This window comes from Leucoraja erinacea, chromosome 23 (genome assembly GCF_028641065.1).
Source record: "Leucoraja erinacea ecotype New England chromosome 23, Leri_hhj_1, whole genome shotgun sequence".
Classification (NCBI taxonomy): domain Eukaryota; kingdom Metazoa; phylum Chordata; class Chondrichthyes; order Rajiformes; family Rajidae; genus Leucoraja; species Leucoraja erinaceus.
The window spans coordinates 22,292,401-22,308,739 of NC_073399.1; the positions used below are offsets into that span (position 1 = coordinate 22,292,401).

At 40.5% G+C, this 16,339-nt stretch overlaps 1 protein-coding gene across 1 annotated transcript in view; it reads right to left on the reverse strand.

Annotated features, from left to right (window-relative positions):
- cacna1g (calcium channel, voltage-dependent, T type, alpha 1G subunit) overlaps nucleotides 1-16,339 on the reverse strand; it is a 239,374-nt gene that overhangs the window by 78,917 nt on the left and 144,118 nt on the right. Inside the window, exons 18-22 of the mRNA XM_055654095.1 lie at nucleotides 15,591-15,659; nucleotides 13,969-14,153; nucleotides 8,865-8,991; nucleotides 4,538-4,663; nucleotides 3,057-3,146 (exon numbers count right to left, since the gene is read on the reverse strand). Coding sequence (XP_055510070.1) covers nucleotides 3,057-3,146; nucleotides 4,538-4,663; nucleotides 8,865-8,991; nucleotides 13,969-14,153; nucleotides 15,591-15,659 — 597 coding nt within the window. The remainder of the gene's footprint in view (nucleotides 1-3,056; nucleotides 3,147-4,537; nucleotides 4,664-8,864; nucleotides 8,992-13,968; nucleotides 14,154-15,590; nucleotides 15,660-16,339) is intronic.

Consider the following 16,339-nt stretch of genomic DNA (forward strand, 5'->3'; position numbering starts at 1 on the left):
GGGCAGGGGAGTCCATATCCTAAAACAAAACTGGATAAAAGTGTCCCATATTAGTCCAAATTCATTATTTCCAAACATGGTAAATCCGTGCGCCATGGTTATCAACCTCCACTTTCACTCTCCCACCAACTGAGAATTATGAATATGTATTAAATATCTCATTAAATGTTTTGCTCACTGAAGAAATACCACACATTCTCCAGTCTTTCCACATTGTTAATGTTCCCAAGCACAACACCACTCCAGTAAATCTCATTTACACTCTTGCCGCGGCTTTCATCTTAAAATGTACTCTGAATTGCTTTGATTTCTTCAGATCTTCTTTCCCCATGCAATGTGATTAAAAACGGATTATTTTCCTAAACAAAACATGATATCAGACATAACTGGGTTGTTTTGTGTTGATCAGGAAATCGAGTTGGATGCATTCAGGTGTGAGTCCTCTTTGCATAGTTCTGCAGTAGAATTATCGACTGGGCTTATATTCACTGGAATTTAGAAGAATGAGAGGGGATCTTATAGAAGCATATAAAATTCTTAAGGGATTGGACAGGGTAGATGCAGGAAAAATGTTCCCGGCGTTGAGGGAGTCCAGAAGCAGGGGTCACAGTTTAAGAGTAAGGGGTAGACCATTTATGACTGAGATGAGGAAAAACCTTTCACCCAGAGAGTTGTGAATCTGTGGAATTCTCAGCCGCAGAAGGCAGTGGAGGCCAATTCACTGGATGTTTTCAAGAGAGTGTTACATATAGCTCTTAGGGCTAATGGAATCAAGCGATATGGGGAGAAAGCAGGACCTGGTTTTGGATGATCAGCCATGATCATATTGAATGGCGGTGCTGGCATGAAGGGTCGAATGGTCTACTCCTGCACCTATTTCCTATGTTTCCATGTTTCTATGTTACTCCTCAAACACAGCCTAAGGATTAACTTTTCAGTTAATAAAATGTATTTCATTCTTTGAGAGTAAAGTATATAAAACAGGAAATGTGGAAAAAAAAGAATGCTTGGCTGCATCCCCCTCTTGTAGTATCTGTGAAGATCTGATCTTGTAGACCCTGGCGACCAGATTTTGGTGGAAGAAGGAGAAGAGGTACAAGTCAGTCTAGTATCAGGTCATGGTTGATGGCAAATGTTATTCTTCACTTTTTTCCCCAGTTTATTCTATCATTTACTTGTAGGTTAAGTAGTCCAGTAACTTAGCTTGGTGCTAGATCTAATGGCCATAACTAATTCTTATTATCTTTGTTCTTATCCATATTCTGTGGATTTGATAAAGAAAATTATGGTAGTAGTTAGGGAAATTGGCAAGCCTTGTCCAAAATGGGAGGTGTTTTGAGTATGAAAATTGTCTGGGTTGCGAGAGAGTATACCTAAGAGCTTTTGGCCGATGGTGATGAAAGTAGAGTTGCCCACAGCCTTCCGACCAATTGACACTGATAATCTGCAGAAGGTCAGCAAACCAATTTGGAACTCTGGAGATATGCACAATTCCACCCATCCTCCCACCCAGCTACTGACAATGAAGAGATTAATACTGACAACCCCGTGAAATATTCTGACATCACAAGTCACTAATACAAAATATAAAAAGTAGATATATTGTTTAATGTGTGAATGTTGGCACACTATCAATGGGTGGGCGGCGCGACTCACGTCGCAGCGGCCCCTGCAGTCCGTTTGTCTTTTTGTTATTTTTTGTCCCGTTTTAATGGAGTTTTTATTATTTTTTTGATGGGGTATGTGTGTGTGTGTGTGGGGGTGGGGGGGGAAACATTTAAAATCTTTCCCCTGCACGGAGAACCCGACCTTTTCCCTGTCGGGTCTCCGTTGTCGTTGGGGCTGCAACGTGGAGCGGCCTCCAGCAGGAATGTCCTGGGGCTCCAGTCACGGAGCTGCGGAGCTACTCACCATCATGGAGCTGGCCGAGTCCGGAGCGGGTGGAGCTGTGGCGGCGCGCTGCTGTGACCCGACCCCCGGAGATTCGGAGGCTTACCGCAGGTCTGGCAGACAGTAATATCGGGAGCCCGCGGGTCCCTGGTGGGAGACCGCTTTTCGAGGCTTCTGCAATGACGACCTCTCCTGCCCGAGTAGCGGGGTCGAGGATGACCTGGAGCGTGGCCTTGCATCGCCCGGCGTGACTTTAATGGCCGCGGGACAATTGCCATCGCCCGCCGGGGGCTTTGACTCTGACATCGGGAGGGGAATGGGGAGTGCAGGGGAGAGATACGTTTTTTTGCCTTCCATCACAGCGAGGAGGAGATGCGCTGTGATGGATGTCTGTGTAAATTGTGTTGTGTCTTGGGTCTATTTTTTCATATGTGTATGACTGCAGAAACAACATTTCATTTGAGCCTCTATGAGGTTCAAGTGACAAATAAATTGTATTGTATTGTATTGTATTGTATTGTATTGTATTGTATTGTATGGACAGTAGTTTTGATAGTATGTTTAGGTTGCAACTAAGCATCTTCTCGTCACTTGTTTTTAAGTGAAATAAACTTTAGTGGCAAAGTTAATGCCATGAAAAATATGAATGTAAAACATGGGATAGGAATTGGTTAATTATTGTTAAAGATCGAAACGACATCCAAAATAGAGCAGTAGAGCTGGCAGCACTTTCCTCTCAACTGAAGTCTGAAACAAAAGTGGACACAAGGCGCTGGAGGAACTCTGCAGGTCAGGCAGCATCTCTGGAACAATTGGATATTATCTCTTTGTCGATTGTGGCAGCATGCTTATTTGCTATGTTTCATACATGACAATGGTGAATGCACTCTAAAGAAAGTATTGAATTGGGCTGTTGTTAAAAGTGTTACATCATTGTAAGTCTTTCTTTCTGCTGTTTTGGAATGATGGCGGTCAAGGCTACTGATAATAAATGTGTACGCGCAAAATAGTCCAAGTGTTCATAAATAGTTAGGAGATTGGCATTGGATATGTGACCTTATGGCGATTGTGAAGTACAGACAGAATAACATCATAATTTAGACTTCTTTTGCACTTAAGATTTGCAATGTCGCAAATTGAAATTGTAATAATTAACTTAACATTACCTGTTGATCCACCCCTACTGCATCCAAACCGTCATACATAATGTCAACCCACCCATCCTTCGATGCAAGAACAAACAAGGACATCAGGGCCTGTTAGTGGGAGAAAATGTAATATTAGATCCAGTAACATGTGATGAACCATATATTATGTAGGGATGATCATGAACATTTGTTTTGGCAATGAAAAAAATAATTTTCTTGCAACGTGACACAAGCAACACTCACTCCAGCTGCTTCCGGTCCCATACAGCGAAGACTCTTGTCACTTAAACAGAGTACTCACTACTGCAGGAGCAATGAATTTCCACTGATCAATTCCAATAATTTCTTCTTCTCCGATTTAGTGTATGCCAAATATAAAAATTAACAAACCAATGACAAATGATTCAGAATATGGGCAGATTACAAAGCTAGCATCCAGAATTTAATATTAGTTGAGTAGAATACATTAAAGTAATGGGGAAAGGAGCAAGGGAAGAGACAGGAGCACAGAGCTGTTCCTCTAATTTCTTAGTTCATGAAATGTAATGACAAAAGCAAAATTTTGGGTATTGCCGAGGAATTTGGATGACCCAATCTGTTTGCTCCTTAAGTCAAGTGGCAAGGCCCAGACTTGCTGGGAATTCCCAGTATCATACAGAATCGCATCTTGGATATCTCCCTGATATAGAGACCCTATAGTGAATCTCTAGGATTCTTTACCACCAATGGTGGTGGAAGCAAGATCATTAAATATTTACACAGTGGAGATAGGTATATGAACTATTTAGGAACTGAGGGTTATGAGGCATTGTCACAGATGATAATTGGAAGCCGTTATTGATCAGCCATGATCATGTTGAATGGCAGGACAGGCTTGGGGAACCTGGTGTCCGAATTCTGCTCCCATTTTCTTGAGTTCATAATGCCATAAGGAATAGGAGTAGAACTAGGCCATTCTCCCCATTACATCTACTCTGCCATTCAATCATGGCTGATCTATCTCTCCCTCCTAATCCCATTCTCCTGCCTTCTCCCCATAACCTCTGGCACCTGTACTAATCAAGAGTTCTTACCTGCCATTAATTTGTTCCATTTAAAAAACAACAACTTTAAAGCTTTTTATAATTTATGTATGATTTAATTTTAATTATCTTTCCAATGTAATACCTTTAATACCTTTTATTTGTTCCAATAGTTTTTTTTATGTCTATGGAGGTCAAGTATTGACAGGTGACAGAAGCTCAGCCCTTGACTTTTCTGATTATATAAACCTTGAAAACTATCAGTGAGGTATGCAGTTTTTCTTGTCAATGTTTATGTTAAAGTCAATCATCGTCTGGAGATATGTTAAAACGAGTTGACTTTTGTGTGTAGAAATGGCTAATCTTTGTTGACAGTTCTGACAGAAAGGTAAAGGCTGCACCATGAACAGCTCTAAAGATCCAACATGAGTTCATAGTCCCGGCTTATTATAACATGCTTTCCAAATCCTGGCATACCTGCCCCAAGTTGTCAAAGTTGTACTTGTGTCGGATCCACATGTAGTTGCCTTGAATACAGTCAGATTTGTTGGTAACATTTCTTATGTCTTCCCCAAAACAGAAGTAAAACTTCCCTTTGAAGAGCTGAAATAAAAATAGATGTCCATGCCTTAGAATTGTGATGTGTCAAGGGTGCTATCTTTATGAAAATTATCATGAGGCACAATTATAGGATGGGACAGTACAGAAAGAAATCTTCCAGCCTGTTTTATTGTATGAATCATTGTCTAGTTAACCTTTTTCGGCATAGTGCTACAATATTCTTTCTTTTAGTATTTATATAATTTGATGTTGAAAATTGCTGCTAAATCTATGCCATTCATTGTGTTGGGCACTGCATTCCAGATCAAAATATAATTGGATCATTGAGACATAGATTCGTACAGCACAGAAAAGGCCCTTTCAGCCCATCAAGTCTACTGATTAATTGGATGGTCAGTATCAGCCAGTGAGACTCAAGGATATTTCCCCAATCTGACTTGGTAACATGCTAAGAGCAGCAATCAACAATCAGAGATAACATTTTACAATGGAGATGAATTGAAAAAAGTCAAAATTTAACGTGTACGCTTGGACTTCTAGGAATATAAGGTATTCAGCAGCTCATATATAAAAGATAATGAAAGCTGCCATAAATTTGTAAAAAAAAAGAATCAAAAGTTAGGCAGTGTTTCTCAATGGCAATGGCAGGAGAAATTATAATGGGAAATTATGAGAATAAGTGATTTTGAAACAAATATTTTATGTTTATCTTGATAGCAGAAAAAACAATTAAAGAATAAGAATAATGGACTAACAAGGGCCTATTGGCATGAGGAAGTTAATTGCAAAGGGAAAAAAACACCAGACGCATGAAAGCTGAATGCATGAAGGCTTAAACCCTTCAGGAGAAGATCTGGGCCAATAATTAGATATCAAAGATGAAAAGTAGTTCTTTGAAAAGGATATTCAGTAGGCCCGTATCAATTAAAGTTTTGAAAATAACTAAGTTTTGAAAATTGAAAATTCATTTAAGTATAATAGGATGAATGCTAAGAGATTAATTACTGCAACCATACTTTTTCAGCCAGAGGGGCCAAAGGTAAGCTTTTTTGAACAGGATCGAGGAGAAATTTCTTCAGTCAGATGTGAGCAAAACTTTGGCTATTGGGTTCAGACAGAACAATGATCTTGTAGAAGGCCAGACATGATCTTATTGAATGATTTTAACCATTTAATATTGCGTCTGTTGCTTCCACTATGTCAAAAAGGATAGAATAAGGGGAAAAATGTATGTCATTTGAAACATTATGAACTGACTTCTCATTACTGATATAGATCAATTACACAATATTAGTTTGAAATATGCTATTGATATTATAAACGGTCTGAATTAATATGTTTTATTTAGTCATAGAAAATCAGTCCTTCGGTCTAACTCATCCATGCCGACCAAGATGCCCCATCCATACTAGTGCCATTTGCCCAGGTTGGGCACATATCCCTCTAATACTTTCCTATCCATGTGTCTTTAGAAATGTTACAGTGGCTGCCTCAATTACCTCCTCTGGCAGCACATTCCATATACTCACCTGCCTCTATGTGAAAATGTTGCCCTTCAGGTTCTTACCGCTCTCACTGTAAATCTATGTTTTCTGGTTATTGATTTACAAGGAATCTGTATACATTCTATCTATTCTCTTTATGATTTTATACACCACTATAAGATCACCCCATTAGCCACCTGCACTCTTAAGGAATTCCTGCACTCCATGTCCAAGGCTGCCACCAAGGATCGCAGTTTGTCGTAGGCCCTTTAGTCCTGGCAACATTCTCGTAAATCTTCTTTCCACTCTTTCCAGGTTAATTACATTCTTACTAAAGTGAGGTAACCAAAACTGAATACAATACACCAAATGTGGCCTTACCAACAATTTGTACAACTGTAACATAATATTCCAACATATATTTAATGCCCTAACTGAGGAAAGCCTAAGTACTAAAACCCTTCTTTACCATTGTCTATATTTGTGATGCCACTATGTACCTGTGCTCCTAGATCACTCTGCTCTTTTACACTCCCCAGGGCCTTACTATTCACTGTAAAAGTCCTGGCCTGGTTTGATTTCCCAAAATGCAACACCTTGCACTTATCTGCATTAACCTCCATTAGCTATTCCTCAGCACCACTTGCCCAACTGATCATGATCCTACTCCAATTTCTGATAATCATCTTCACTACCACCTATTTTAGTGTCATTTGCAAACTTTACAATCATGCCTTGTTCAGCAACTAAGTTACAGAGAAAGGTTGAACAAGTTAGGGCTCTATTCTTTGGAGCGCAGAAGGTTAAGGGGGGACTTGATAGAGGTTTTTTTAAATGATGAGAGGGATAGACAGAGTTGACGTAGAAAAGCTTTTCCCACTGAGAGTAGGGAAGATTCAAACAAGGGGACATGACTTGAGAATTAAGGGACTGAAGTTTAGGGGTAACATGAGGGGGAACTTCTTTACTCAGAGAGTGGTGGCTGTGTGGAATGAGCTTCCAGTGAAGGTGGTGGAGGCAGGTTCGTTTTTATCATTTAAAAATAAATTGGATAGTTATATGGACGGGAAGGGAATGGAAGGTTATGGTCTGAGCGCAGATATATGGGACTAGGGGAGATTATGTGTTCGGCATGGACTAGAAGGGTCGAGATGGCCTGTTTCCGTGCTGCAATTGTTATATGGTTATTATATGGTTATGCCTTGTATATTCTCATCCAAATTGTTAACATTTGCCACAAACAGCACTGATCCCTGAGGCATATCACTAGTCACAGTCCACCAGTCCAAAAAACTACTTTACAACACCATTCTCTGCTTCCTTCCATGGTGAATTCTCTATGCAGTTATCTAGCTCTCCCAGGACCCCAAGGGATCTAACCTTCCACAGCAGCCTACCATGCGGAGCCTTACTGAAATGCATGTGGTCAACAACTATGGTCTTCTCCTCGTCAACCTTCTTTGTTACTTCTTCACCATTTGATTGTGACCAAGAGTAAAATAGGCAACTGGTTTACTGTGGGTTCCAATTCAGGTCTTTGGCAATGCAATCAGTCGGAGATACAAGAACTTCCTTGTCCTGCTCTCATGCCTTTCAAGCTCTGCTTTCTATTTTCGCAGCCTTTGCCTCGTTCTTAGTTCCACCATTTCTCAACTCTGCATCAGTATGAAATTAAATGTACAGGCATCAGTTCAGGTGTAAGAATGTGCACTGGTCTGGAGCTGTAATGGTGTATATGTCTGCTGAGTTGCAAGAGTCCACATAGCTGTTGGAATTGTAAGAGTTGCAACGGCTGTTGAGGTGTATGTGTGTCCATTGCCGCTGAGATGTCAGACTGCACACCTATGTTGAGGTGTGAGAGTCTACTCTACTATTGAGATGTATAATTATTCGCAGCTGTTGAGGTATACAATTGTTTACAGCTGTAAGGGTGTACACGGTGGCTGAGATAGAGGTGCAGATTGTGAAACTGTGAGCTCCCTTCTGTACCAATAACGACACACTGAAATAGTCAGCCACCGTTAAATTGTCTTGAATTTGGGTCTCCTGTATAAGCTGAGGGATAATTGCAAAAATATAGATCAACAGGTAAGAGATGAAACACACTCGCATGTACATTTAACTGTATATATTTACGCACACATATTAAGTGACCAATATTGTCGATTATATATTGTTCTGATCCTACCATCTTCCAGGACATACAAAGCACCACCCTGGTACTATGCCCTGCCCAGTATACAGGAACTGCATCATTAGACACAAAGGGTCCAGTCCCAAACATGGAGAGCCCAGTCCAAGGATTGCCCACCTGAGGACAAAGAACTATCCAAACCTGGGCTGAGCTCCTTTTCCCAGACACAGAAAGTTTGGGCAGCCATACCCACCGACATCTTTCGAAGGATATTGACCAAAAATGGGCAGATGGGGTTAATGGAGATGGGGCATCTTCGTTGGCATGAGTAAGTTGGGCCGAATTACCTGTTTTCGTGCTGTCTGTCTCTATGACAAGCGGGAGCCACCTTTCCAACAGTAAGACATTAACTTCTATTCAGGAGGTTTTGAGTCTCAGCCCTTGGATCCACTAAGCCTCCATCATGGGAGACAGCACCCCCACTGAGTCCTCACTTTTGTGTATTGTGAGCCCCACCCCAGTAAGTTGAAACCCCCTTCCCTAGATGACTGAGCTTTTACTTCAGCACAGATCCCAATAGAGAGCTCCCACCCTAACATGTGACCGATGTCATGTAGAAACGTACCTGGACACCTAGGATGCCAAAGATGATGAAAAATGCACAGCAGATGACCACAATATTCCCAATGGGCTTCAGGGAGGACATGAGTGTTTCAACAACGAGTTTAAGACCTGGTGCTCGGCTGATTACCCTGTGTGGAGCATGACAACATATATTAGGAATGATCAACATGACTGAACTGAGTGTTCCTGATATCAGTCACCATATCAGGCACGCAACAAAAGCTTTTCACTGTGCCTCGGTACGCGAGATAATAAATTAAACTGATATGGTATAGATTTCCTCCCAGTCTAAAAAACATCACTATCTTGAGCTCCTTTTCTAGTTTGGCATCTAAGCTGGCATCTTCATGGGCCTGATTTCTGTTCACAGTTTACCATGCTCTTCCTTTGTTAAATGCCTTTCGAAAATTCACATACATAACAAACTGCATTACCCTCATCAACAATTCACCCTACTTCATTAAAGAAAGTGACCAAGTTAATGAAATACAGAATGTTGAAATGAGGAACTGTAGATGCTGGTTTATACCAAAGAAAGCCACAAGGTGCTGAAGTATCTTGGGAGAAAAAGGATGAGTGACATTTTGGTTTGGGACCCTTCTTTAAACTGAAAGTAGGGGGTGGGGGGGGGGGGGGGAGGGATGTAAAGAGCTGGAGGGGAGTACAGTCCACGGCCAGCCACAAAAGAATATATTTTTCCAACTGTAATTTTTATCATAGGTTAATCTCCCTAAAACATTAGTGTCCTTAGCTCTATAGATGCTGCCACACCTGCTGAGTTTCTCCAGCACTTTTGTCTACCTTCGATTTTCCAGCATCTGCAGTTCCTTCTTGAACGGAAAAATAATTACCCCTTTTTCACTGTTTCTTGCTCCATTGATACTTACTGCCTGTCCTGCTGAGTGTTTCCAGCATTCACTATTTTTAATGTCCTTAAATGTTTCCTGCCTCAGGTTATCATGCTTGAGTTGCTGGACTTCTCTGTCTTCTTTGTAAAGTATGCTTTGTAGAGAGCAGTCCTGAACTACTATCTACCTCATTGGTGACCCTCGGACTATCTTTGATCGGACTTTACTGGCTTTACCTTGCATTAAATGTTATTCCCTTATCATGTATCTGTACAAATGGCTCGATTGTAATAATGTATTGTCTTTCTGCTGACTGGTTAGCACGCAACAAAAGCTTTTCACTGTACCACCGTACACTTGATAATAAACTAAACTGAACTGATGTGTATACCAGTTACAATTCACCACTGCACCTGACTACCCCCCTATTCAAACACAAAATCCATCCTCAGAAATCTCGGCTACTTCCAATCCGAATAGGTGACATTCTACTTCTGATACTGGTGATTATCTTCAGTTCAAGCTCTTTAATTTCATCCTATTTAATTTAGCAATTGCCTTATTTTCAATGCTGCATGTATTTATTTAACAATTCAAGTATAGTACATCACATCAAGTCACCCCACAGAAACCTACATAAAAAAAACCTGACACTGAGCCACATAGATTTAAGTAGTTTAAAAGAGGAGAGAGACATGAAGATACCGAGGTCCTGAGGTAAATGCCTCAGCTGAGACATGGAGCAATGAGCTGTGCAATGGAGACAGAATCATCAATGGTAATCCACCATTCACAGTTATTGTGGGAGTTTGCATGTCTGGAGTCAGTTACTTGGATAGGGAGGGGGAAGGCCACAACGGTATTTAAAAACAAGGATGCCATATCAAGTACTATACTTCAACTGTTAAATAAATCCATGCAACATTGAAAAGAAGGCAATTGCTAAATTAAATAGGATGACATTTTAAGTTACACCACTGACTAGAAAGTTGATCAGTCCCGAAAGGTAAATACTGAGGCTCTAATGCCACGATCAGAGGTTGGATAATTTGTGGTGATTCCCATCTGAATGCCCAAAAGTCCTTCACTGTCTCTCCCTTTGTTTAAATACAGATCCGATTGACATTCAAAATGTTAAAAGTTATGCAAGGCAAGGTGACTCACTTATTTGAAACTCCATCCTCCATCTTCATGCACAGTTTTATTATTTCTTGATTATCATTGCAACATGTTTGTCTCTTTTGACCACTCCCCTTCTTGGTGTTATCCAAGCTCTGTAATGTGTGTCCTTATCCCAATGGTTTCGGACCTAAATTGGCTCACAGTCAAGCAGTAACGCCCACTCTTATTTTTAAATCATCTGAACACTGATGCTGTCAAGCATTATAATTTTCTGGGATATCCTAAATCTCTTTGACATACAACCACGCTTTCAGCATTAAAAATAAATTCTAAACCTACCTCTTTTCCCAAGCTAATGACCATTTGCCTCAGTATAAATTGGCAACTATGCTCCTGTAAAACACTTTGAAGTATTTTGTTAAGTCAAAACAGCAATATTTACAGAAATTTATGTTATTACTGCATTTGACATAAAAAAGGTTTGTTTTTATCTCTCCCCTTTTCCCTGCGTTAAAATCCCCTTTTGGCATAAAAAGAGACACAAAAGCATCAGAGCTCTGATGCAACAAGATTTTCTAAATTCCAAGATATCCCATTTAAACCGGCATCTGCAGTTCTTTCTAATTTCTAGCTAGTTCACTGGAATAACAAAAGGAACCTATTTCAAGTTATTACAGTAGAACAGGCCTATTAATATTTGGGAATATACTGTATAACAATTCCATGTGTTATGGGATTTTAAATGGTGTTTTCACATTCTAAGTGACACAGTGGGAAAATCTTTTATGACATTATTGTTCTATCATTCGCAAGCTGTTCAACAAATTAAAAAAAAAAATCAATGATCTATCAGGAGAGATCTTTCTTTCTTCCGGTACTGGGGTGGATGGGAGATCATTCAGTTCCTAGTGAAGAGGAATTTCAGTCCCAGTGAAAGGGAGTTGGATTGGGATCTGGGGTGGAAGAAGTGGGGAGGCTCATGTGCGGAATTACTAGGACTATATCTGCAAAGAAGGAAACACAGCCTTAAGCACTGGAAACAGTAATGTACTGGTTTCTGACTACAAAGCTGTAATTCAATGCCCCAGCTGTTACCTTTGAAGCTCCAAGGGCTTGTAAACATCAGCAGAATTTTGTGATTAAATTAATACCCTGTGCTCTCTCTGCCTGACAATTGTTGTTAGCATATGTTTTTTTCAAATTGTGTCCAAATGTTTGTTAACTTTAAACAAACTGTGATTTGACCAAATAATAAGGAGATGGATTGTGTATAACTATCATTCAATTGGGACCATATTTTCTTGAAAATCATAAAATATATGAATAAATATCATAAGACTATGGCCAATGCAAAGTTATTAGTTAATCATCAGTATTAGAAAAGTTGTTGGTAGTGGGGAGAATCTAAATATTTAAAGATTGTTGGTTGGGGAATATATCATAACCAGAAGATTATCGGTTGGTAATTTGTCTATCAGATTATTGGTGAGGGACTATTACTTTAGAAAAATTACTAGTTGGAGACTACTACCACGGAATGATTATTGGTTGAAGGATTAGCAGAAATAGAATATGTTGGTTATCAGATTACCACCATTAGAAGATATTTTTGTTGGTGTGAGGTTGACATGAATGAAAAATGGGTAATTTGTGATCCGTATAACGATGAGATGTGTTATCACTGCTGAAATGTAATAGATGAGAAATGACATCCATCATAAAGTTACTGATGTGATGGGCTGTTACTGTTGGAAGCTTTAGTGCAAGGAGCCATTTCTTAAGGATAGTTCCCAATAATAAAATGCAATATCATAGATTTAAGATGAACAGTCTGCTAAATTGCTTTCAAGTGAACCATGCCAAATACTAATTCCTCCAAGAATATTAATTAAAAATGTCATATCAAATTTAAGTGCTTAGGAATTTATTTTTGCAGAAAGGGGGAAATCCTTTAAAACCGAGATGAGAAGAACTTTTTTCACACAGAGAGTGGTGAATCTCTGGAACTCTCTGCCACAGAGGGTAGTTGAGGCCAGTTCATTGGCTATATTTAAGAGGGAGTTAGATGTGGCCCTTGTGGCTAAGGGGATCAGGGGGTATGGAGAGAAGGCAGGTACGGGATACTGAGTTGGATGATCAGCCATGATCATATTGAATGGCGGTGCAGGCTCAAAGGGCCGAATGGCCTACTCCTGCACCTAATTTCTATGTTTCTATGTTTCTATAAAGTCATAGTCATATAGTAGAGAAACAGGCCATTAGGCCCAACTTGTCCATGGTGACCAAGATACCCATATAAACGTGGCTTCAAGACTTTCCTACCCAGCATAGTACTGGCTAATCTACAGTCTATAGAGAACAAGCTGGATGAACGTAAAGACAGAGAATTGAGAGACTGCTGTTCCACAGAGACTTGACTCACCCCTAATATACCTGACCTGTGCCATCCAATCCGAGGGCTTCTCCCTTCACCGGATGGACTGCACGGCGTCTTCGGGCAAGGTTAGAGATGGAGGGGTCTGTTTTCTAATCAATACCTCATGGAGCCCAGAAGTGGCGATTCTGGCGAGCTCATGTTCCCCAGACCTGGAATATCTAACTGTGAAGTGCCATCTTTACTATCTACCACAGGAATTCATCTCAGCTCTCCTGACAGCAGTCTACATCACTCCCCGTGCTGATGTCAAGCTCGGAAAGAACTGTACTCTGCTACCAATAGCATTGAGACAAAACACCCCAAAACCTGGTCATTGTAGCTGGGCACTTCAATCAAGCCAACCTCAAGTGAATGCTACCAAAATATTGCCTGCCTACAAACAAAAACTGAAGCGGGAAAATCCAGTACAAAATATTGTTCAGTGCTGGTCTGTGGAAACAGAAGAGTTTCTGCTTAAATCTTTGGAATGAGCTTGTACACTTAAACCAATGGACTAGGAAGTGAGACCCTTATTATGCAGAACTGAGACAAGCACTTACATGTCTGAAATGCCTGATGTAAACTTCTGGCTTGCAAGTCCTACCACCAGGTAAAATGGAGGACATGCACAGCAGCAGCTTCTATCAAGAAGCCCTTTCTGTTTGTGAGTTAAAAGTGCAGCTAAATTCAGACCCTGTCAGAACCCAGTGTTAGATTACCGGAGAGGCCGCAGGGTGCGCAACAGTCGAAGGACCCGCAGCATTCCAAGAATTTTCGTTCCACTATCTGAGACCATGGAGACTAGAATATCGATGACTGATATCATCACCAGTAGCCCATCCAGAATGTTCCAAGAGCTCTTGAGATAAGTCTTCTTCCCAAAAATAAGGCCCATTGCAACCAGCTGCAAAAGAGACATAGAAGGAACGGTTTACTGCTAATGAACAGTAACGTGGCTGCAGAAACAAGGAACTGAGTCTGGAACTACAGTGCTAGTCTGAAGAAGGGTCCTGACGCGAAACGTAACCTGTCCATGTTTTCCAGAAATGCTGCCTGACTCATTGAATTACTCCAGCATGTTGTGTCCTTTTGAATAACCAGTGGATATTTTACTAAATAAGGAAACTGAGGATGCAGATGCAATGCCTGCCTTGATTGCTGGGCCATGTTTGAATAATTATGAGCATTGCCACCCCATGGCCTGACTGGCAGACCAGAAGCAGGAAGCAGTTGCTTGGGACTGCGGCAATCAGTGCGATCTGGGATAATGAACGGTGCTGGGGGTGTCTCAGAATGGGCCTTGCGAGGCCTCTTGTGAGGCCCGACTGGTCCTCAAGGAATGTTAAAAAGAACTTACTATGGCCAGTTGGTATCTCCTGTCTTAGAGCTGACCTTGGGAATCCCACTACCAAGTGGATTCCCAACCAATGTTGTCAATGTTGTGATCGGGCTGTTACATTTACATTGATATCTCTGCAATCTGTGTTGGTAACATTTAAATACATGGAACTGGAGTTAGATTGCTTGATCCTGATGTTTCAGCACTCACAGCCCATCTCTTCCAGTATTGTTGTAAGGTGTTGCAAAAGGGGTAACAAGGGCATATAAAAATCATAGATCAATAATTCTAATCCCACCAGCAGTTTGAGGAAATAAACTCAGTTCAAAAATGAATGTAAAACCAAAACGTTTGAATCAATGAAAGTTCATGATGCTGTTGAATTGTTGTAAAAATTCAGCTGGTTCACAAACATGTTTTAGGGAAGGAAAGCTGCCAAACTACATGTGATCTCTAACAGTGTGGCTGGCTTAATGTTCTTCTGATGTGGTTGAGCAAAAAACACAGTAGTGTAAATTGCTTCCAGTTGTTCAAGGTGAAGACTCACAACTACTTTTCCACAACTATTAGGGATGGGTAATAAATGGGGTGCGGTGGGGTGGATGATTGCCTAAAACTGATGCTGTATTTGGAAAATGTGGGAAAGTAATCCATTCCCAGTGGAACTCCATCCCTGCTCAGTATGTGCAAACTGCAGAAAATGTTCATGTATTCTCCTGATTGCTCACCAGAACTCTTTGGGAAACAGGTTATTCTTACTAAATAAAATGACGACAGAACTTAGATCAGGAAATATTTCTATGATTGAAATCACCAACGGTTCATCCCAACCGTTGATTAACCGTTGATTAAAACTTGATTAAGTGGACATAAAGTTAACTAATTGCATGGTGTGTATCCAACTCGCAGAATTATTTGTTTATTATGGGGCTCACTCTGTCAAATCCAGATTATTATCAAGGGTTGATTTAACATTTAAAAGAGCCTAGTGGTTGTGGTTACCTTTACTGCCATCTCACTCAGGAAGATCACTGTGAAGATATAGTTCGAGAGTGTCAAGAAGATTCGCTCCTTTAAGGAAAGAAAAGACTCAGTGTTAGTACAATGACATAGTGCAGTTGAAGCTTAAAGTCTGCATTATATCTCAAACATATTCAAAATGCTAACGGGTACGTAGCATGTGTGGAGAGAGAGTAAAATAGAGTTAATATTTTCAGTCTGTGACCTAATATCTTTTATTTAGATACTAAAGCAAGAAAAGGGGCAGCGAAGGAAAGAAGAAAAGGGAGGATTTGCGATCGGGTGAAAGGATTTAAAAAACGGAATGACAAAAGAGATGACACAGCAAGGCAAGAGTCGTAATGACACAAATACGGAAAAATAAAATGTTCTCAGGGGAGTTGTGAATGGCATTAGCAGAATTGTTACCCGCAGTTTCTATCAGACAAATTGGGACAATGGTTATAATCTGTAATAGTTAAACTTAATGTCTAGCCAGCAACTCCATCCCTTTTACCAGTTAGTCATTCTTGCCTTCTACAGGATAAAGAACTGATGGATGCAAAAGATTTCACAGGACAATTTTAAAGAAGAGCATAGAATGCTCCTCACCTAAATAGGTCTCTTAAAGTAGGTATGTTGCAATACCTACCTTCAGCGGCGCTGCAGTTCTGCCACTGGCCTTGTGCGCGACTTTGGCGCATTTGAGGGGGGTGGGGGTGTGGGCGGGATTAAAATGCCGTTTTCTCCTG